General features: G+C 38.6%; 1 protein-coding gene across 2 annotated transcripts in view; it reads right to left on the bottom strand.

Moving 5' to 3' along the window:
* Window positions 1-14,240: 14,240 nt before the first annotated feature.
* LOC126183796 (DAZ-associated protein 2-like) overlaps window positions 14,241-22,499 on the bottom strand; it is a 43,218-nt gene continuing 34,959 nt past the window's right edge. The window contains exons 5-6 of one of the 2 annotated variants that reach the window (XM_049926038.1): window positions 20,625-20,826; window positions 14,241-15,375 (exon numbers count right to left, since the gene is read on the bottom strand). In XM_049926038.1, the coding sequence (XP_049781995.1) occupies window positions 20,644-20,826 (183 nt within the window). In that variant the 3' untranslated portion in view covers window positions 14,241-15,375; window positions 20,625-20,643. Of the gene's footprint in view, window positions 20,827-22,499 lie in introns of both variants that reach the window. The other variant, XM_049926037.1, reaches the window with a different exon arrangement.

Here is a 22,499-nt window from a genome sequence, read left to right as displayed (position 1 = left end):
AGACTGCTCAGACTTTGGCCCGGGCTCGATCCTTACTACCATCCCATGCCCAGTTTTTGTACTGCTCTCTTGTTCGGTTTTAGGAAACCAAACAAAGGAAACGTTTGGTGGCACCTCTGCCGGGCCGACTGAATTTTCAAACGCAACGGCCTGATTGGCTATCTTTAATGCTAATTAAGCCGGAAACGGCACAACGGGTGGAATTTTTTCTTCATAATTATTTCTCAGCAGAGTCTACCATGCATCCAGGGGGGCCTGTGGGCTGAGGACGACACGGTGGCCGGTCCGTACCGTTGAGCCTACTTGGCCTGTTCGGACGGAGTTTTTTTTAGCATACCATGCAACACCCTTACATGCTTTCCAGACTGTGTCTAACCACACTATATAGCAGCAGAAATATGAAAACGGTATATTGTGACAAGTGAAGCGCCTGTTTTAAAAGAGCAAGAATTCGGACACCCACCGTTTTCTTTCTTTAAATACTTTCCTGTAGTGAAATTCTCGTGCGAATATCGATTTACTGCCACATTGTCAACATGCAGAGAAAGTTGAAAAACCGAAATTTTGCGTATATACGCAACGAAAACTTAAAAGAAAGACATTGTGTCATATCAAGATCCAGCATAAGTAGAGGCATTTTTTTTCTGTGTATCAAGTTTCGACATTTCCACTGCTGATATTTTGCCACAAGCTTCTAGAAATGTCTTAACCAATCGCTTTTATTTGTAATATCATTGCTTTTAATGTAGGATTCCAAGATATTCAGTCCGGACACCCCCAAAAACATACGTTTTTTCTCTTTAGGTGCATTGTGCTGCCACCCACTGCCAGGTACTCCATATCAATGACTCAGTACTCATTAGACAACATGAGAGAGCAGAATGGGGCGCTCCGTGGAACTCACGGGCTTCGAACGTGATCAAGTGATTGGGTGTCACTTGTGTCATACGTCTGTATGCGAGATTTCCACACTCCTAAACATCCCTTGGTCCACTGTTTCCGATGTGATAGTAAAGTGGAAACGTGATGGGACACGTACAGCACAATAGCGTACAGGCCGACCTCGTCTGTTGACTGACAGAGACCGCCGACAGTTCAAGAGGGTCGTAATGTGTAATAGGCAGACATCTATCCAGACCACCACACAGAATTCCAAACTGCATCAGGATCCACTGAAAGTACTATGACAGTTAGGCGGGTGGTGAGAATACTTGGATTTCATGGTGGAGCGGCTGCTCATAGGCCACACATCACGACAGTAAATGTCAAACGATGCCACGCTTGGTGTAAGGAGCGTAAATATTGGACGATTGAACACTGGAAAAACGTTGTGTGGAGTGACGAATCACGGTACACAATGTGGCCATCCGATGGCAGGGTGTGGGTATGGCCACTGCCCGGTGAACGTCATCTGCCAGCGTGTTTAGTGCCAACAGTAAAATTCGGAGGCGCTGATGTTACGATATGGTCGTGTTTTTCATGGAGGGGGCTTACACCCTTGTTGTTTTGCGTGGCGTTATCACAGCACAGGCCTACACTGATGTTTTAAGCACCTTTTTGCTTCTCACTGTTGAAGAGCAATTCGGCGATGGCGATAGCACCTTTCAACACAATCGAACACCTGTGGCGGAGTGGTTACACGACAATAACATCCCTGTAGTGGACTGGCCTGCAAGAGTCCTGGCCTCAGTCCTATAGAATACCTCTGAGATGTTTTGGAACGCCGACTTCGTGCCATGCCTCACCGACCGACATCGATAACTCACCTCAGTGCAGCACCCTGAGAAGAATGGGCTGCCATCCCCCAAGAAACTTTCCAGCACATGATTGAACGTATGCCTGCGAGAGTGGAAGCTGTCATCAAGGCTAAGGGTGGGCCAATACCATATTGAAATGCAGCATTATCGATGGAGGGCGCCACGGACTTGTAAGTCATTTTCAGCCAGATGCCTGGTTACTTTTGATCACATAGTGTATGTAGATCAGGAGGCAAGTGTTGCACACGAACTACAGCGTAGAGTTTGTGCCACTACTCTGACAGAAGATAAAATTGTTTTCATCTACATCTGTACTCAGCAAGCCACCATACATCGTCTCTCGGTAGTTACTTCATGTGTCACTGTTTCCTGTTCAAACCCAAAATTTTCGCATTCCTGTACGTCTGCCTTCAGTATACCAATACGTCGTGTTTCCCATTATTCTGTCAATGAAAAGCAAACCTCAAATCTCTGCCCAAATTATTCCACCCTCCAGCATCCACCGACTCATATTCGAATTTTATGGCTGGAATGTACATGTTTCGGCTGCAGCTCTGTGCGTGCACGGTCAAAAAATACGGGAAATCAGCGAACTAAATAACATCTTCTGTACAGAAAATAATGGTTTTATTGAAAGCTGAAGAAACTCTGTTGTCATACGATTTCGTACACCTTCATTTAATGGGAAACAATAAAATGAGTTTGTTACTGAACAACATCGACATTGGGTTCGGTTCTATGTCATTTCTTGTTGTAAAGTAAGTGTTATGTCTATATTAACTTAAAACAGATGGTCCGGTAGATCAGCCAAAAAGGCACCCATTTAAAAATGCGTATCGATACGCCTGGAGACAGTTCATTTTGCGTCCGTTACAACCGCGTTTGAGATCGCGACAGCTGCATTAAGAACTTTAAGCTAAACATACCCACACTCCTGCGGATTAGTTCTTACAACAGTATTTCTGGTCAAGAGAGAACAGCACAAGTCAATACTTCTCAGAATGCTTTACAAGATTCTCGAGAATTTCACTAATTTTTCTCGAGATTTGAGTAAGACAATTCCTGGTGTCTAGACATATGTTATCTGTGCATGTCTCTGTGGCATAGGAATAACAGATTTATATAAAAAAGATATTATAAATGACTCGCATCCATACGTAATCTCGATCATAAACACGTTGTCACTTTGAGTGCGATCCAACCAGGATTTAGGACGATAATAGCAACCATGATATCGGGATGAGATGTTACAATTTTGGCATCACATGGTGTCCACGTCAGTCGGACCATAGGACTCCTGTAGGCACGCTGCATCCTCTCCCTATATCTCATTTACTTGTCCACACACTGCAATCACCATTATGCTCCTCACAGCATTCAACTGAAAGCGTTGCACGTTAGGAGACACTAATAAACACATAGCAATCAGAAAAAAGTTGGGAGTGGATGAGTTCTGTCACGAGCCCTTACGGAGTCCACACAGATCTTGTGATCAAGATCTTTGAGATAAAAAAATCACGTAGCTCCTGGCTGTAGCAGCAGTCTGGTGGTTTGTCCTGTTGTTGGAAAACAGATCTCCGTTTAACTGGACGACTCCAGTTGTACTGTCTGGAAATTGTCCTTGTCCATTAATATCAGGTTGGTGCATAAGTTCGTAGCGTTTTGCTTTTGCATGGTTCGTAACGTTTTAGTTTTGCATGTTGGTATTCCGCTTGCTATGGGTATATTTATCGATTGTCATTTTTTATTTGTACTTCGCGATTGCTATTTCAGTTTACATACTGTCATTTGGAGACTGTGAGTGAAACAGTGGATGCATGAAAATTGAGTGCCACGTGAAGAAATCGGAACATTTCTTAACCAATTCTTCTGTTTGAGTTCGGTAGAGGGGTGATACCTGTGGAGGCAGCCAGAAACATTTGCGCCGTGTATGGGGATAATTCCATAGAACAGAGCATGGTAATGAAATGGTTTTCTCGTTTTAAGGAGGATCTTTTTGACATTAGTGACTTTCCATGTTCAGGAAGACCTTCAGTGTTTGAAGAAGATCGTTTAAGAGCATTAATCCACAATGACCGACGTCAGTGTACTCGAAAACTGGCAAATGTGATCATTCCACCTTCGTGTGACATTTGCGTGCATTGGGAAACGTTCAAAAATCGGGCGTATGGGTACCACATATTCTGAGCCGAAATCACTGGGTACATCTCTACTTGCTCGTCATCAGTTGACTCATGAATAACACTGTTCCTATCCTGTGTCCTTACTGGTGACGAGAAATGGTGTAGTTTATGCTAATATAAGGAAAAGAAAGGAATGGTTAAGCCTAGACAAAGCAGCATCCCCAAAAGATAAAGAACAACGACCAAGAGGACTGCGTGTAGTGATGCTACTCCACGTTAACGTCCGCCCGCATTCTGCTAGTGACAAAAAACACTATACAGGAGCTGGGCTGGGAAGTCATTCCGCACCCACCTTTTTCACATATTCTTGCGCGCTCAGATTTTCACCTACTCCGCTCTCTTCAGACAACCTTCAAGTAGCTTACTTTCCGAATGAAAATGCTCTCCGACCATGGCTTGACGAGTTCTTCGCTTCAAAACCACTTATTTTCTACAGTCGCGGAAGCGAAAAGTAACCCCTGCGTTGGCAGATCATTGTAAATAGTGAAGGACAATATGTTATTGATTACTAAAGCCTCTGTTATGTGTGTCTATTATCTATTCCTTTGATACTAATGACCTGCCTAGTGTTTGCTTGCAGTTGCTCTGCTTACAATATGAAACCAGAGCTTATGCTACTGCTTACACATGAGTTAGTGTACTACTTATAGGGTGACAATTATTGAACTTTACGAAAAAAACGTAAAATAATTACAGTCTACAGCATGCACACACTTTATTAAACATGTAAACGTCACTACAGATATTCGCTTCGATATGCCTGCCATCATTGGCGATGATATTGCGCAGACGAATAGTAAAATTATGTATGAACTGCTGAAGTGTCGGAACATCGATACTGCCAATGACTTCCTGAACGGCTGTTTTCAGCTCTGCAATAGTTTACGGTTATTGCTGTACACCTTGTCTTTAATATAGCCCCACAAAAAGGAGTCGCATGTGTTCAGATCTTGACAATGTGGCGGCCATTCGAGGCCCGTGCCAGTGGCCTCTGCATACCCCAGAGCTAGAATGCGGTCCCCACAGTGCTCCTCCAGGACATCAATCTCGTGCTTCGATGGGGTCGAGCTCTGTCTTGCATGAACCACATCTTGTCGAAATCAGGGTCACTTTGGATAACGGGGATGAAATCATCTTCGAAAACCTTCACATACCGTTCAGTAGTCACCATGCCATCAAGGAATATCACACCGATTTATTCAGTGACTGGATATTGCACACCACACAGTCACCCATTGAGGATGACGAGACTTCTCGATAGAAAAATGCGGATTCTCAGTCCCCCAAATGCGCCAGTTTTGCTTATTGAGGAACTCATCCAAATGAAAATGGGCTTCATCGCTAAACCAAACCATACAGTGCATACTAAATTCCATCACGCACTGCAGCTAACCATGAATGCTGAACATCCTAACACAAACCATTCAGAAGTTATACCGATTTTATTTCATATAGTTCAATAATTGTCACCCTGTATATTAAACTAGCTCAGATCTGTTGGACCTCGTTCACTTTTACTTTGTTTGCCAACATTGTATTGTAATGAATTGTAGATGTTTGTGAACTGGATACCGATGGGAGAGAGTTAAAATATTTTCACTGATCTTCACTTTTTCCTCCTTTTCATCCTGCCTAGTTGATGAAATCAACGAGTTGACACTCTGGTTTCTCGACATTAAGAGGGTGCAACCAAAAGTAAAGCCTCCTGTGCAATAAATTTTTTTATAGTGAACATATAATACCGGAATTCGTACAAAACATTGCCTGAACTGTCGTCTATACAACACTACCGTTCAACATAGTCACTATGCATTTGTACACACTTGCGCCATCGTTGAACCAGTTTGGAAAATACAGGATTTTGTTTCTAGACACATGATTTTAAAAAACTACGTTTTGCTGTTGATTGCAAACGCTTAACGCGTCTCTCTCCGCGTCATGTTCTAGATTGGCATCTATAACAGGTAACAGCCACCGCAGTGATTTATTTGCAGTGTAGGTTTCTCCGTTACAAACTTCTTCAACCATCGCCGCACATTGCTGATGTCTATTACAGCATCCCCATACACTTTTTTTTCATGGATGAGGGCAAAAAGGCTTTAAAATCAAGGGGCAAGAAGCGACAACCTGTGTTTTTCCAAACTGGTTTTGATGCCTGGGTTCAACGATGGCGCAAATGTGTACAAATGCATGGTGACTATGTTGAACGGTAGTGTTGGGTGGAGGACAGTTCAAGCTCTGATCATTTCGCTGTTTAATGATACAGGAGTCACTACTTTTATGTCCACCCTCATAAAATTAGCTGGGTCTTGAAAATGGCCCAGCATTATAGCATGAGCTTGTGAGTCGCCCAGCAATGTACTCAATGACTCCTTGTTACCACATTATATGGAGGCCGACCGAGGCTATGTACACTGAGGTGACGAAAGTGATTGGATACCTCCTAACATCGCGTCGGACCTCTAGCCCAGCGTAGAGCTGCAGCTCGGTTTGGCATGGACTCAACATGTCACTGGAAGTCCCTTGAAGAAATAGTGAGCTATTCTGCCTCTATAGCCGTCCACAATTGCGGACGTGTTGCCAGTGCAAGCTTTTGTGAACGAACTGACCTCTCGATTATATCCCATAAATGTTTGAAGAAACTCATGTCGGGCGATCTGGGCGGCCAAATCATTCGCTTGAATTGTCCAGAATTTCGCTTCACTAACGGATACGTTCGTCGTATGTCCCACATTGATTTCTGCAGTTATTTCACGCAATGTTGCTTGTCTGTTAGCACTAACAACGCAACCACCGCTGCTCTTGGTCGTCACGTGAAAGCTGTCGGCCACTGCGTTGTCCGTGGTCATGCCTGAAATTTGGTATTCTCGCTACACTCTTGACACTGTGTATCTCGGAATATTGAATTCCCTCAAGATTTCCGACATGGAAATACGCGTAACTCCAACTACCATTCTGTGTCCAAAGTCCGTTAATCCCCGCCGTGCGGTCATAATCACGTCGGAAGCCTTTTCATATGAATCTTCAAATGACAGCCCCGCCAGTGCACTGCCCTTATATACCTTGTGTACACGATACTGCCGTCATGTGTTATGTGCATATAGCTATCCCATGACTTGTCACGTCAATGCATTTGCTGTGCACGTCCTCCGATGAGGGACCTGACAAGTACTGCCGTCGTTGGCTACTTACAGCGTGGCACTACCCACTGCTTTCCATTAACTGCATTTTCTCGTCAATCAAAACAATGAAACCACCAGGTTTAATACAAACAACAGGTGCTACCATCTGTCCCCGTAGCAGTGTCACTTTGCTCCTAGTTCTGCCCGACAAAATAATGGCGTAAGTCCATAGTCTTCACAACTGTCGTATATCCGTTCTGTTGCTTCAAGCCGCAATGTTCAAAAAATAGCACTGTAGCCGACTGGTGAAGTTTTGGTTGTACACTTGTGATCCCATATTTTCGAAAATCTCAACATGAATTTTCTAGAAATTTAATTGTCTGATTAAAATATTTCATTAACTACCATGTTCTAGTGACATAGTACTCGCCCCACGCCCCTGCCCATCGCTTCACGTTGGCCGATTATCACGTTCACCGCCGCTAGTGCAGCAGTTACGTTGCGATTAAATACCCGTGTACTATTTTAAATCTCTGGTGCTGGCTTATTCAAGTGACTAATATATATATATATATATATATATATATATATATATATATATATATATATATATTCCCTGGGATATGACGAAATTAAGCCCTGGGTGTTCTGCTAGCTCTCAGTTATTAGCTTCAGTTGGATACATCCATAATCAAATTCCACCTGAGCAATTTTCTGGCCCCAACAGTTGAGGTTTGTAAAGCAATCATCACTCTTTGACATAAATCTCTTACAAGTTTCATGAATAGCAGCCAATTTTTTTTTTAGGTAGGTTAAACCTTTCATTTTCCTCACTACATTTCACACAATACACACATAGTGTGTCTGTACAGATATCACAACATATGTACCACAACTGCTACATAATATTCCTTTTCTGAAGGCTTACTTCTGTTAAGGGATAAGGGTTTGCTCATCACGTAAGTCCAATATTAAAAATATTGATGACTTTGTTCAATTTCCTCTCAACTAAGAACACCAGGCAGGTTTAGTTTTTATTTTCCAACAATTTGGTATAAAATGTGCCCAGTACCTGATAAATTGTGTGTAGACATTCTGTCCAGCCCTTTAGTTCATATTTTGTAGTTTTTTAATGCTAATTCTTTTTTTTTCACCCAGCAGTTATGCAATCATCTCTTGATTCAGTATCCATAATGACCAAATTAGCTGTGATCCCAACAGATGAAATCTGTAACTGATTCTTGTAAAGCAGTCTAGAGTTTGATGGACAGTTGAGGAAACTCACTTATTGGTTGACTTTATACACAGGATTGCAGGCTGATGGAATTTGGCAGTTTTTTTTTCCAGGCTTGGGAGCTTTTGGCATGATTCTGGTAACCATAACTTGCATAATACATTGACATGCCTTTGTAAGTGTAGTGCTCTCTGGTTCAAATCTTAGTCTACACATGGAAAAAACAGATTCTGCTAATTCTAACTATAGCCTTGACATGCTTAATTTGCCTTTCCCCTGTCACATATCAAAGTATTTTTATTTCCTGTACTGGAACTACTTTGTGAGAGATTACTCATTTTGCATTCTACAGTAAGCTCATTTACATCAACCACGAAATTCTCTCTCTATGGCATTTGGGATTGTAGGTCACTGCACTGTGGAGGATGTGTGTCTACACCTAGTTCTGCCATCCAAACAAAACTTACCTGTTTGAAAGATTTTCACTCAATTGGCCACACAACTGCTTGTACTGCATCCAGTGAAGAAGCCTGATGACATACTGTTTCTATGGGCCACAACTGTAATCTTTACTCTGTGCTGCCCACAAAATGCTGGTGCCCCCCCCCCCCTTACAAAACACTTCCACAACAGGAAAGCTGGTAGCGATACTCAGAATGGCAGGATTAATTGGGAGTTACAAAAATATATGTATAGTGTCTTGTGTCACATGTCCATGACACAAACCTAGACAAAATACACATTTCCCTTCCTCCTTTCGGGCCGACACCGGCTCTGTTAGAAATGTGCATTTCTGTCAAGTGTTGTTTTAACTCAAATTATTACATATTATTACTTTTTACACAAAATACTGAATTCATTTGACATCCACAAAACAAGTGCATTTTTTAACATCTTTCTGAGAAAGAACAAAAACTGCTTTTTCCATGTTTGTGGTGGATAGTAGTAATACTTTCTGCATTATTTATGGTACTCAGTTTTATATATGTCATTACATTACCGTAAAATTTACTGTACCTACAATTTTATTACATTATCATTCAACAGTCTAGGAACAAAAAACTAACAAACATGATTGTTTTAATGAAGGTATGAGTATTTACTAGAAACACATGAGCAGAAAATGAAATGAAAGAATATTTACTAGCTAGGTTAAATTTTTCATTTTTATAGCTCTATACTGATGACACCGAACAGCTTAAAAATTGTGTGTTTATCCCTAGATGGGACTCGCACTGATTAATCTGCAGTATGATATGCCCTGTAGAGGGCATGTTCTCAGTGATCCAGAATATCTTTAGTATTGCTGTTAAAGTATAAACACTATTTGATTCACTGTACTTTTTGCCTAGATCATTAACTGCATGCACGAGGACTCTGGCGGAGGTGCCCACAAAAACCATTATTCTTCCAGAATTAGATTTTCACTCTGCAGCAGAGTGTGTGCTGATATGAAACTTCCTGGCAGATTATAACTGTGTGCCGGACAGACTCGAACTCGGGACCTTTGCCTTTCGCGGGCAAGTGCTCTACCACTTGCCTGTGAAAGGCAAAGGTCCCGAGTTCAAGTCTCAGTCTGGCACACAGTTTTAATCTGTTAGGAAGTTTCACCACTATTCTTATTTCATCAAAAAATTCATAGGTCTTATTCACCAACCTACAGAAGTAACCACTGTCTACAACTATATGCAGTCAGCACAGCAGAACAAGAGTGCTCAACCAACATGTCTGCACCGCTATCGACATAGTGACTACTTAAGAGGCAAAATTTAGTGTTTTGGGATGAGTCCCACTTCGGCCTGTCCTATATGCTCTGGTGGAGGCTACAAATTGACAAGCTATATTGTTTCATAGCACAGGGACAGATGCAGTGAGGCGATTTGAGATTCTGACTAACATAATAAAGGCAATATGAACAGTAACTACTCAGTGATGTGGTAGAGTCAAAATACAGACTGCTTCAAACATATCCTCATACCATAGTTAAAAAAAAACATGCCTGACAACATTAAATAAATGCTCAAGCTTTCTTCAAATGAAGTTAGGTGCCACACCCCAAATCCACATATTCACCTGATACGTTGCCATTAACCATGTCTACAAAATTATCAGTTAACTTGTCAATGGCCCATAGCAACTGCTGACAGTGAATTCACATAGAAACTTTGAAAATTCCCACCGTAGCATACCTATGCTGTAACATTTCAGTATCTATGATTGCAAATTTTGTCAGAACAGTTACACCTCCATAATCTCAATAATTTGTGTATTGATGTGTATTATATGATGTGAAGTTCATATTAGTCACATTTGTCCTTTGTGAAAATTTTCACAAATGTTAGTGTTGACATACTATGAATACTCTAATGCAATGTTGAAAATTACAGAATTTAAACACTGCTTGGAATGTACTAAATACAAAAAGATGTTCAACAAACAGGCTATTCTTTCTACAAAACTGTATCACTGCTTTTTCTAAAATGCATGTATGAATACTAATTTTCAAAATAGTCACTATAGAAATTAAAAATACAGATGGGGTTTCTGGATAAACAAAGTGCTTCATACAGCATACTTTTTATGCAAGACTAACTTCCCCTCTTTATCAACACTTGCAGAAAGGATCAGTCTGTCAAACCTCACTACTAATTTGGGGTATCCGTATTTCTGTGGGAAACAGAACTGCCAAACACCACTGTTGGCCTTTTCCTGTGCAGTTAAGCATTGTTTATTTGGTTACTACATTTGACCAATATCTGTCATGGGCTACTTCCATTCTATGACCCAGATACAATCATATAGTTTTAATTTAATTCCTAGGTGCACACATACAAACTGCTGAAAAATTTACTACTGATTTTCATGGTTTTTACTTTCACACTGATCAATACATCAACACACCTCTTAACAGTAATTTAAGAACTAGATCATGCACACATCGTCACTTTACAAGTAGGGTTGTCTGCACAGCAAGATACCCACTGTTTTGGTATACTCCACAGTGATGGCATTAAAACATTCAGTCACTATAACAAGAAAAAAAATTTAAGATTTCTTTCAATGCCAAGACCAACTGATGACCACCAATCAGGTTGTATCTTGTTGATACCATAAAGATAATGCAACAAATGTGTCCATCCAGACAGTATGCAACTGTCTCCCATAATCTATTTGACCTCTAGGCATACTAAAACACCCAGCACCATGGTGTGCTGAAGTGGGCAAGGGGAAACACCTGGAATGGGCTCAATGTAGTCTAGTGTCCTTCACTGACAGGTGGACGATTTGTCTGAACCTGATCATTGAAGCTACTAATACATGGAGTTCCACCAAATGAGTGAGTTGGGTCAAACCTGTTTTGGGCTCTTATCATAAATGAATGAATGAAGCCCGTCATCACTATTGAGGATAATGTTATGACTAGTGTGACACCCCTCCCCTGCACTACATGATCCAAACAGTTCTGCCATTCATTCAATATTAGTACCAGCTTTAGCAGCAATATTTGCATCACCTTGTGGACACCATGCTCAAGATGACTAACACACATAACAATGTCCAGGACAAAATAGTACTGACTGCTATCCACCAGCAAATTTTTATGCTACAAATGTGCACTTATGGACAGATTGCCTTTTTTAGTTTTATTTTTCAGCAAAGTTATCTTGTTTCATAAGGCTTGCTTTCCATCCGTGTGTGGCCTTGAATCTAAACACCCACACATTCATATGTGCAAGACAAAACTTTTACTGCTTATATGCTACCAGAGTACATTTACACATTCTATGCTGCCAGAGTAATGAAAATTACACAACACATCTCAAAAAATTTTAGTAGAGATCATCAACTTTACAAACTTCCAATATATTTTAAGTATTATTTCAATTCAAGTGACACTAAAATTCCATAATGTTATAGAGTCTCAGTTCATTATGTAAAATTTGTTATATGTCCTTTCATACATATATTTGTCACTGGGGGCATCAAATAGTCAATTGTGCAATTATGAAACTGGATGATTATTATTAATCAGTTTGGCTGACAACATTAACAGTACCAACATAGATTTAATGACCACAAAATATGATTAAATCTTAACACCTTTGGACTGTAAATGTTTCCCTAGTCACAAACTAATATTGCTGTATTGTACCAAACTACATGACGAGAATGAAAAGTCAGTTATCTGAGACTGTCATTTAACATGTTGACTGCCACAAGGCCACTGTCAGACAGCGGGGGTTTATGCCTGACACCGTGTGACCCCAGCCTCCACTGTTTAGTATAGTATATCTTTCGATGGTGTGTAAAATGCCCAAAAAATCAAACTGTTGGACAAGATGCTGTACCCCATTTCCTGCAGACCTGCATCAACTCAAGAAATACAAGTATCTCCTGTGATCATTGCCAGCTGCATGGCATCAGGCTTTCAGTTCTGTGGCCCATGGTGGCCATATGGCAGTTGACACGTCGTCAGAATTTGAGGGCTGGGGACAACACCTCATTTGCAATTAAATATTTGTCATCACCATTAAAGAGGGGATGTATTGTTTTAGCAAAAATGAATGGGGCTTCATATATTATAGTTTTTTCTATGTGGAAGTATACAAGCCAGGGATTTAATTTTCAAGACAAAGTCCTGACACACAGACAATATTTAAGCTCCTATGTGGCATTAACAGTACTGATACAAAGCAAACCTCAAACAGATCAACTGCCACTTAAAGAGACAAATTTGAAAGAGCAAACTGCTTAAGTTTACTATATCACTCAAAAGTAGTACTTGTTAATTTTCAACAATACTGTAAAAATTGAGCTATACCTCCCTGTACACAATAATTGATCTCACCATATCTTATACCATACTGCAGGCTGTTTCTACACTGCACAATGGGGTACAAAAGACCATAGCCCACAGGTAGACACATGCAGGAGGAAGGCTATGTCCCCCTTTCCTACCTTCCTTCCAGGGGGTTTTACTTCTCGAAGTTCCAGCTTTGTTCCTTGGTCCATCACATGCACACATTTTCATTCACCAATATTACAAGAAATTTAAATGTAAAACATCTGAAAGATTATAACTCTTCTAGCATGAAAAGTGTAAGTAGTATGGAAAGTCCCACCATTGAAATCCAACACTGGCAAATGTCAATCTTGGCAACAGCCGCGCAGGATTAGGCAAGTGCTCTAAGGCGCTGCAGTCATGGACTGTGCGGCTGGTCCCGGCGGAGGTTAGAGTCCTCCTTCGGGAATATATATATATATATATATATATATATATATATATATGTGTGTGTGTGTGTGTGTGTGTGTGTGTGTGTGTGTGTGATTTAGGTTAAGTAGTGTGTTAATTTAGGGACTGATACCCTTAGCAGCTAAGTCCCATAAGATTAGCATACATTTGAACATGTTTTGGCAACACCGTGTCTGACCTAATATAATTTTATAAAAAATTCATTGAACTGAATTTTTCTGTTAAACATTCAGTACAATCTTAATTCTTCAGTTACTAGCTGGTATTGCATGCGCAGTGTCAACTGCTCAAGCACCAGGTGCCCACCTAACAGCAGACACCCAGCTGCCTGAATGCCCACTTTATTAGACTGCCGACCTCTGCTTATGCACTCATCTGTTTACCTGCTGGCACAATGTGGTAAGCCATGGTGCAATGTGTGGAATTTGAGATACTTCAGAATATGACTGAAGGGTCAGACTCTCAACTGGAATATTTAAGGCAGTCTTAATACAGATCACATCTTTACACAATAATATTCTAAGATTACCTTCCAGCAGTCTCCCACAAGAGGAACTACACATAGTTAGGGCACCCACACAATAATTATCTTAGAAACATTTCACTGAAGTTAAAACACTAGCTTTTGAATGGGAAGAAAATACAAGACAACTTAACATGAAGAAACATGCCAGTTAAATACTCAAAGAATAAAAATGTTTTATCTTTATTAACTGTTGTAATATCCATTCAATGCCGTTACATTTTTGGCTTTAGAGTTTACCATTCCATTCTTTACAGCTTTGTTGCATTGCCAATTGTTTGTACATCACTAACTACTTAAATTAAACAGTGTAACAAAACTAGTAACAAGATAATATAAAAATAAAAATGAAAACAGGAATAATTTAGTTGGTAAGTTTACAAAATGCAGTTGACACTTGCTCACGAATTGTCTACAAATTTTAACACTGACAAAGTCATTACATTACAATACCCCTATAATTTATTAAAGCTACATTTCCAATATGATTCATAGTTTCATTTAGAATCTCTCTTTGCTGTCACAGATCATCAATGGTGCAGGGGTGAAAGGTGGAGACACACACACACACACACACACACACACACACACACACACACACACACACACACACACACACACACACACACAAGAGAGAGAGAGAGAGAGAGAGAGAGAGAGAGAGAGAGAGAGAGATTTGTGTGTCAGCACAGTGTATGCATTCAGTTACAGTGGAGAACCAACTTTATTGGCAGAACACCCCACAATAATGATACACACTTCTGTGACAACATATTAACATGCTTAAAGTAATGAAAAACTGTCCAGACCACCATAGGCTGGCTCTTCTCTCTAGGCACTTGTTTCTCCAACTTCAAAATCAAAGTAACTTCTTATATTCAGTGGTGCTTACAGCATTTTACAATAAGTGTCCTGTCATTTTCATATAACTGTTGCCTTAAGAGGGTAAAGAAATTGAACCGATAAGCACATCTGTACCTAATTTACACTGTAACAAATGGAGATACCAAACAGTAACATGGCTCCACTGAGAAATAAGCTGTGGTGAACTACACTTCCAGAGGTTACAATTTTTTCACTGTATGCCAGCATGCTGGTCTCAAAAGAAAATTTACTAATAGTACACTAACTACATTAAAGATCTGCAAGTCCAACTGTTTTCCTTCATCACTGACTTACTTACCTTTATCTACATGCTACTCTTGTTTGAAGATTATACGCAATCGCAGAGTTATTACTGGAAGTCTTTCTGATTAAATTATACAATCCTTTGCTGTAAGACAGCTTTATGTAATGATGAGCCTGTGAAATAAGTATAGATGAAACTGTGGTATCCCAAATTCAACCCATTATTAAAACAACTATGTAACAAGTGGAGGCTGGCTGGCTTGTGTTTTGATAAAGATACACCCCCCCCCCCCCTTCTAATTCAATAGATTTTTACTGAAACTACTAGTGTCCATTTATTTATCGATTTTGAAAAATAATGAATATATAGCCTCTGTTTATCTACAAAAGGCATTCTAGCTCTTAAACAAAAGGTGACCAAACTTTTAAGCAACCTTTGATATAAAATTTCATTTTATCACTTTAAATACCATCTCTTTCTTTTTAAAAAGAGTTCATCCACACTTAATGAGTATATCACAGCAGTAACAAAGATACTAATACATATTATACCCATGCTGAAAGAAGGATTATTAACTTTCTCAAAATTTGTTATCTAGAAATTTATTGCTTAACTGGAAATTATTCCTCTTCATTTACAGCCAGTGCAGGTCAGTTCGAGGTAGAAATATCTTACATACATGAGTAACCACATGTATATTTCAAAACTACTTAGCAAAATGTCTTAATTATTAGATATTTAAAATGTGTGCACAAAAGATGGCGCACACACAGGTGTGCTCCAAAGAGTGTGATAAGCCAGATTAAGAATAAATGACTCCTGAACTCTGTGTACAACACTGGCTTGTAACTACACACATCACTTTTGTAGAAATCCAGGTACTTTTATTTCAGTAGTAATGTAACAGTGTCAGTTTGGCACTTAAGTTCAATAACGCCAATAAATTTGTACATTAACAGCATACTTTCCATCCGATCACCTTTTAAATTACTTGAGAACAAAAATCCACCTTTTCTGTGCAAGTAAAATATACATGGCCATTTTAAAACTTTGCAACACTTGGAAAAATCTTGGAGGTTAATAGTCCGAGTTAAAAACTTCAATGGGCTGACTGTATAATTTCAAAATAAATAAGCTGTAAAAGCTTAAATGAAATGTAATACTGAAATACTGAAGATATTTTTAATATGGATTTATTTACAAACAATGTCATATGAAGTAATATCAATGGTAACAGTAATAGCAACAAACTGGACCTGACATTTGAGTCATTTGCTTTGGAATGTGGTAGACAAGAATGTTACAAGGAGACAAAGATAATCCAGCAAGACATGTCACATCCAGGAATCGTGCATATACAGCAACTGATCTTCTGCCAAACTCACATTTATAACGAAACAAACATCTTTCAGATTTTGCAATTTCCTTATGAGTTATTTTTCTTGTATCAGCCACATTATTTAGAAATGCCAAACAAATATATTATTTGTTCTGCAGTACTCAACATTAAAACTGAAAAGATTCTTGCAAGGTTCAATAAAATAGAATTTAAGACTGAAGTAGTTAAAGCTGATGATACTCTCATTAAGAAATTAAGATATCAGTCTTAAGATACAAAATTTTTAACTGACAATTTTCTTGATTTATATAACATCCAGTCAAAGGATAACAAGAATTTAACACCAGCTCATCAATACCTATTAATATATTAAGTGTATTTTCAGAACTGCAAATCTGTGCATCAAAGTTACTCATATTCCATTTCAGAATCTTATTAAAGCCACAAGACTTATTTTGAAGCAGACAAAGCCCTTTGTGAGGATAAGCAGTTAACTTGTGAATATGAAAAAACAGTGAATGACTTTTCCATAGCATGAATAACTTCCAAACCAGTTTCCATTTTTCATAATAAAGAGTAAGTCCTTGAATTACAGTAGTTTGTTTCATTTCTATCAGCACATCACTATAAAAAGATCACAGTTGACTGTATTACCTGAAAGAGTGTGTGTGTGTGTGTGTGTGTGTGTGTGTGTGTGTGTGTGTGTGTGTGTGTGTGTGTGTGTGTGTGTGTGTACGCACGCGCATTGTTACACCAATTAAGTTGTTATATCAACTGCTGATTCATAGCTTTGAATAAACTATGAAAGTCTAAAATTTTGTCCAACAACTTTATCCAGATTGAAAATAACACTTTAGTGTTAAAAACAAGTGTCCACAAAAATTTCAAAATATCACAGCACTAACATTGAATTTAGATATATTAGCTGCCTTGATTGTTTCACAAACTTCGTAACACGTGGGCAGCCCAATCATACTCTAGAAGGTGGAATAAAACACAAAACACAGTTATGTCAAGAGCCACATTTCTCCCATTCCTTTGAAACACTCCAGTCACCACAAGTGATCGTACCACTTATTTTTTCACACAATACCCACTTAGTTTGTAAACGCAGAAAAATTTTCATTCTGAAATAAAATCTCTTGTTCTGATCTAATACTGTCTCTCTCTACCAATAGATTCAAAATTTTTGAGCTCACTGAATGCAAGTATTAATATTTTAGTCAAACCTGCTATTAAGTCTATTAAATTTTGTACCCCATGAAGCTGCAAGTAGCAATTACAAACACACATTTGTATTTTCCACTGCAATATTCAGGAATCAGTAATTCATAGTAAATAAAAAGTCATAAGCATAAACAATGTACAAAAAGTAAATACTTGTACTAACTGTGTTAATTGCTGCATATTCCAGATTTAATAAATCTGCATGTACAATGGAATGCTTCACAATATTCAAGCATTGTTCTACAAAATAATTTTGTTATACTGTATGAATCACTCACTAAACGATTATTCTATCATTGACAAAAACTGCAAATGTTTCCAAAGAAAGAAGTTACACTTTTCAACAAAAATTAGTTCATACAGTAATTTGGACTTTTCCTTTAAAACACTTTCAACAGTCAACATATTACTAAAGCCTCGAAAACAAAACTTTAGCTCTTTCCACAATGCAAATTTTTATCAGTTTGATACAAATGTTCATAACTGCACATTCATGCTGTTGCTATGCCCCAAATTATGACCAATTATTTAACAGTAACAGGTTTTTAAAGGCAAAAATTGTAATATCACAGTTTCTCATTTTTAGCACACAGTGAGGACTTTAACAATCAGAACAGTTCAGGTAGTTCTCAACAATAAACAAGTGCTTTAAAGCCTGCAATTATGCACACTACGATCACCCAACACATGAAATTTTCAACAACAAAGTTAAGAAGTAAAATTTCCACATTTTTAAAAATATTGCAGAATATATGTTTTACACAGTTTCAAGTACTAAACCCATATTTGAGAGTACCTAAGAGGATCAGTTGATTTTGTAACACATGCAAATTCTGAGCACAGTATGTGTGATTAATTTCTGTTTGAACTTTAGCACAAAATGAAGAATTACACAAATTTGGAAGCAAAAAGCAATTTTCTTACATTTGTCACAGGTGCTTAACTTTTTCTGGATAAAATTAATACTTTGTGATAACCAACATAATTTTGAACATTATAACTGTTTTCAAAAAATCTGCATGTACAGTACCAAATATACCGCAATTAACAGTGCCATTTTAAAAATTACTGTTTATACTCTTATCAATGCTTCAATGTTTTTGTAATGAACACATCAGGTCACGAAACGGGAACTAAGTGAACTGTAGAAACTAGAAATTTACAATTCATATGGAACATTAAGGTACATTTAACTTTTGTGGAAAGATGGGTGATGGCAACTACTGTTCTGTACACAAGGATCAAATTGTGTTGAATGCAAGTCTTAACACTGGCAAATAAGTTATCCTTCAAGATATACTGAACTATAAAACTGTGGTCATTCAATAAAAGAATTTATTGTAGTGGTTTTGTCAGTAGCCCACTTCAATTCCACCCATAGTAGTTACAAATGAAACTGGTCCTGGGCACGTAACTTTCTGCTGCAAACATCAGGTTACAATGTAAGAGCAATCCTCATCACACCACCTACCACAGAAACCCGATTCTGTGAGTGTCTATGGGGTTAAACACTTGCAATAATGGGCTGAAGCATCATCTAACAGCAACACTCATTTTTTCTTCTGTAAAAATCATTAAAGCTGTATGGGTACAAAACTTGACATAATGGATACATAAATGTTAAAAGGATAACTTTTTCAATACTTAATTTATGTGACTTCCTTACATGAATGTCTCCCAGCAAATTCAATTTTACACACAAAGGATTACTTAGCACCAAACATTAAAACACTTTGGACAAAGTTGCAAATGCTGTTTGGGTGACCATATACAATGAAGACACTAATATAAACCAAACAGCATAAAAATGAAAATAAAAATTTGGTGCTGAATTCTAGTATAGACTACAATTAAGATGTAGTATATACTAAATAGCATAGCAACATTCTGGCTAAATACAACAATTCTTTTACATACACAAAGCACATTAATTTGGGGCTTAGTCTTGTGCACTGTCATGCACATTTATAAACAACCTGTTTAATTAAGCAAAGAAGTTTTACAGTCTTAACTGAACACTGTGTTAACTTACAGAAATAAAATTCTCTCTCTCTCTCTCTCTCTCTCCCCCTACACACACACACACACACACACACACACACACACACACACACACACACACACACACACACACACACACACACCTTCCGAATATGAAATTTGTTGACTTAGCTAAATGTTTGTAACTGACACACTGTAGGCCTCAATGTATCTTAGTATACATCACAAAAAATGTACACTAATGAACAATATCACTCCTTATCAGTCACCTTTTCATGTTCCTACTGTGGGCTTACATATTTTTGTTCACTTTATTAATGTGATTTATACCAAGAGAAATGACCTACAAACTTACGTATCACCACAACTAACAATCCACACTGTCAAATTCCTTTTTGCAAGTATGTGCCAGGCCAACCTCCAATTTGCAAAAATTTGATTGCATAAACTACAAATTAACTTAAAACATTTCAAAAATTGTATGAATGATTATTAAATCTAAGAATTTCAATCATCCATTTGTCAGAATTTCTTTTTGTCCTCTGGCTTAGGTACATACATGAAAAACCTTTCATTTTTTACATTATTTCCAGTAATCAAACACACTACTGTCACCCATATCTCATTCAGCAACTTTTATCATCAGACAGAAATCAGAAGTCAGCAAATATTTAAATAAAAATTTATCATAGACTTCATTTGACAGGCAAAACTACTGTGCAACTGAAATGAAAGTTTTGACAACAAAATGTTTACTAATTAATGCTGGTGTGAAACAAAGGTTCTCCACCTGCACATTTTGAAATGTTTACTTTTTCATTCCTCTCTCCATTTCTTTTTTTTGTTTTTGCCTACCTGCTCTGTGTTGCTAGTCCTACCAAAAAGTATAACCTCCTTCACTTCCACCAGCTAGAAATGAGCCTTTCTTTTGAGAAAGGGCAACATTGTGACCAGCCATGGCAGCAAGTTGAGCAGCATTAGCAGGCACACCAGGTGGTGCTGGAGGTAGCACAGGCTGAGCTATGCCATCAAAACGAGCACCAGCATCAAATCCATTCTGAGAAAGAGAGCAATTAATAAAACACACATACCAATTAGTGTACTATACAAAACAGTTTTCATTTACAGTAGATGACAATGACAACTTTTCCATTTCGCGTTCATCTGTGGGTAACTTATTCCATTGGATTCTCTCTCCAACTGGTGCTAATCCAATATAATTTAGTCCAAACCACAGGCTCAGTAATAAAGCGAAGTAATTCAATCTAATCTGTTAAACAAGCACTGATAACTGACTAGTAAAACCCATACTGAAACATGAAATCAGAACTACAAGATGAACTGTATCTTCACAAGCTTATTTTCAATCAACCTGCAGTGCTCATCACAACTAAATCATAATATTTACATCTGCTAAAAAATACTACAACCGTAAGAAGTCTGAGTGTAAGAAGGAGTCATTCCATTATTACAAATTGAAGGTTTCTTCTCTAATGTGTGTGGTCTTTACAAAAACACACAGTCAATGGAGTTTGATACTTTCAACCATTTTAACAAACCCAGAGAAACGGGTGTCCATGTTTTCATGCTAAATTAACTTCTGCTGGTCCTGAAAAGTGTGAAACTGAACAGAACTGAGCATGCTCTTACAGTGTCAGACCCTGAACAGTCAATGCACTACACAAAGGAAGCGGCTACTCTGGTAGGAGAGTACTTGTGGCGCGCACAGGGGTTTTCTTTAGGCTAGGCAGTAGTGCGAGGTGTCCTGATCAACACTCACCAGTCAACGTGCAGGCAGGGAAATCAGGACGCGCTCAGTGTAAAGACACTTCAGCTAACAACATATTAACAGTAAATTTTCAGAGTGTTCGGAATAAAGTTCCTGAATTTACTGCCCTCCAGGAACCATGTGGCGCACAAATTATTCTGGGAACTGAGACCTGGCTGAACCCTGAGATAGGAAGTTCTGAAATATTTAGTGAGGGTTAGAACGTGTATCGGAAAGACAGATTAGACACCGTATGAGGTGTTGTCTTCATTGCAGTTGACAAAAATATTGTGTCTACTGAGGTCGAAGTAGAGTGTGATTGTGAAGTTATCTGGACACATTTAACAGGGCTAGGAGAAATAAAGTTAATTGTTGGGTGTTATTACCAGCCACCAGGTTCCACTGAAACAGTTCTAGAATCATTCAAAGGGAGTCTACACTGTATCGCAGAAGTACCCGGATCATGTTATATTAATCGGAGGCAACTTCAACCTACCTAGAATAGACTGGGATGTCTATGGATTCATTACAGGTGATGCAGACAAGCCAGCGTGTGAATTACTTTTGGACACATTATCCGAAAACTGTCTTGAGCAGCTAAATCGACAGCCAACCCATAATGGAAATATTTTAGATCTGGTAGTCACGAACAGACCAGACCTCATTGACAGAGTCAGTGTTTAGACAGAGATTAGTGTTCATGATGTTGACATTACGACTGGTTACGAAAGTTAGAAAGTCGGTCAAGAAGGCTAGGAGAGTATTCTTACTAGAAAGAGCAGATAAGCAGTTGTTAGCATCCCACTAAGTAAATGAATCGACTTCATTTACTTTTGGTACGATGGATGTGGAAAAATTATGGGCAAAGTTTAAACACATTGTAAATCACGCATTGGAGAAGTATGTGCCAAAAAAGTGCATTACGGACGGAAAAGACCAACCGTGGTTGAACAGCGCAATTC

This window comes from Schistocerca cancellata, chromosome 4 (genome assembly GCF_023864275.1).
Source record: "Schistocerca cancellata isolate TAMUIC-IGC-003103 chromosome 4, iqSchCanc2.1, whole genome shotgun sequence".
NCBI lineage: Eukaryota > Metazoa > Arthropoda > Insecta > Orthoptera > Acrididae > Schistocerca > Schistocerca cancellata.
This window is presented reverse-complemented; position numbering and strand designations above follow the sequence as displayed.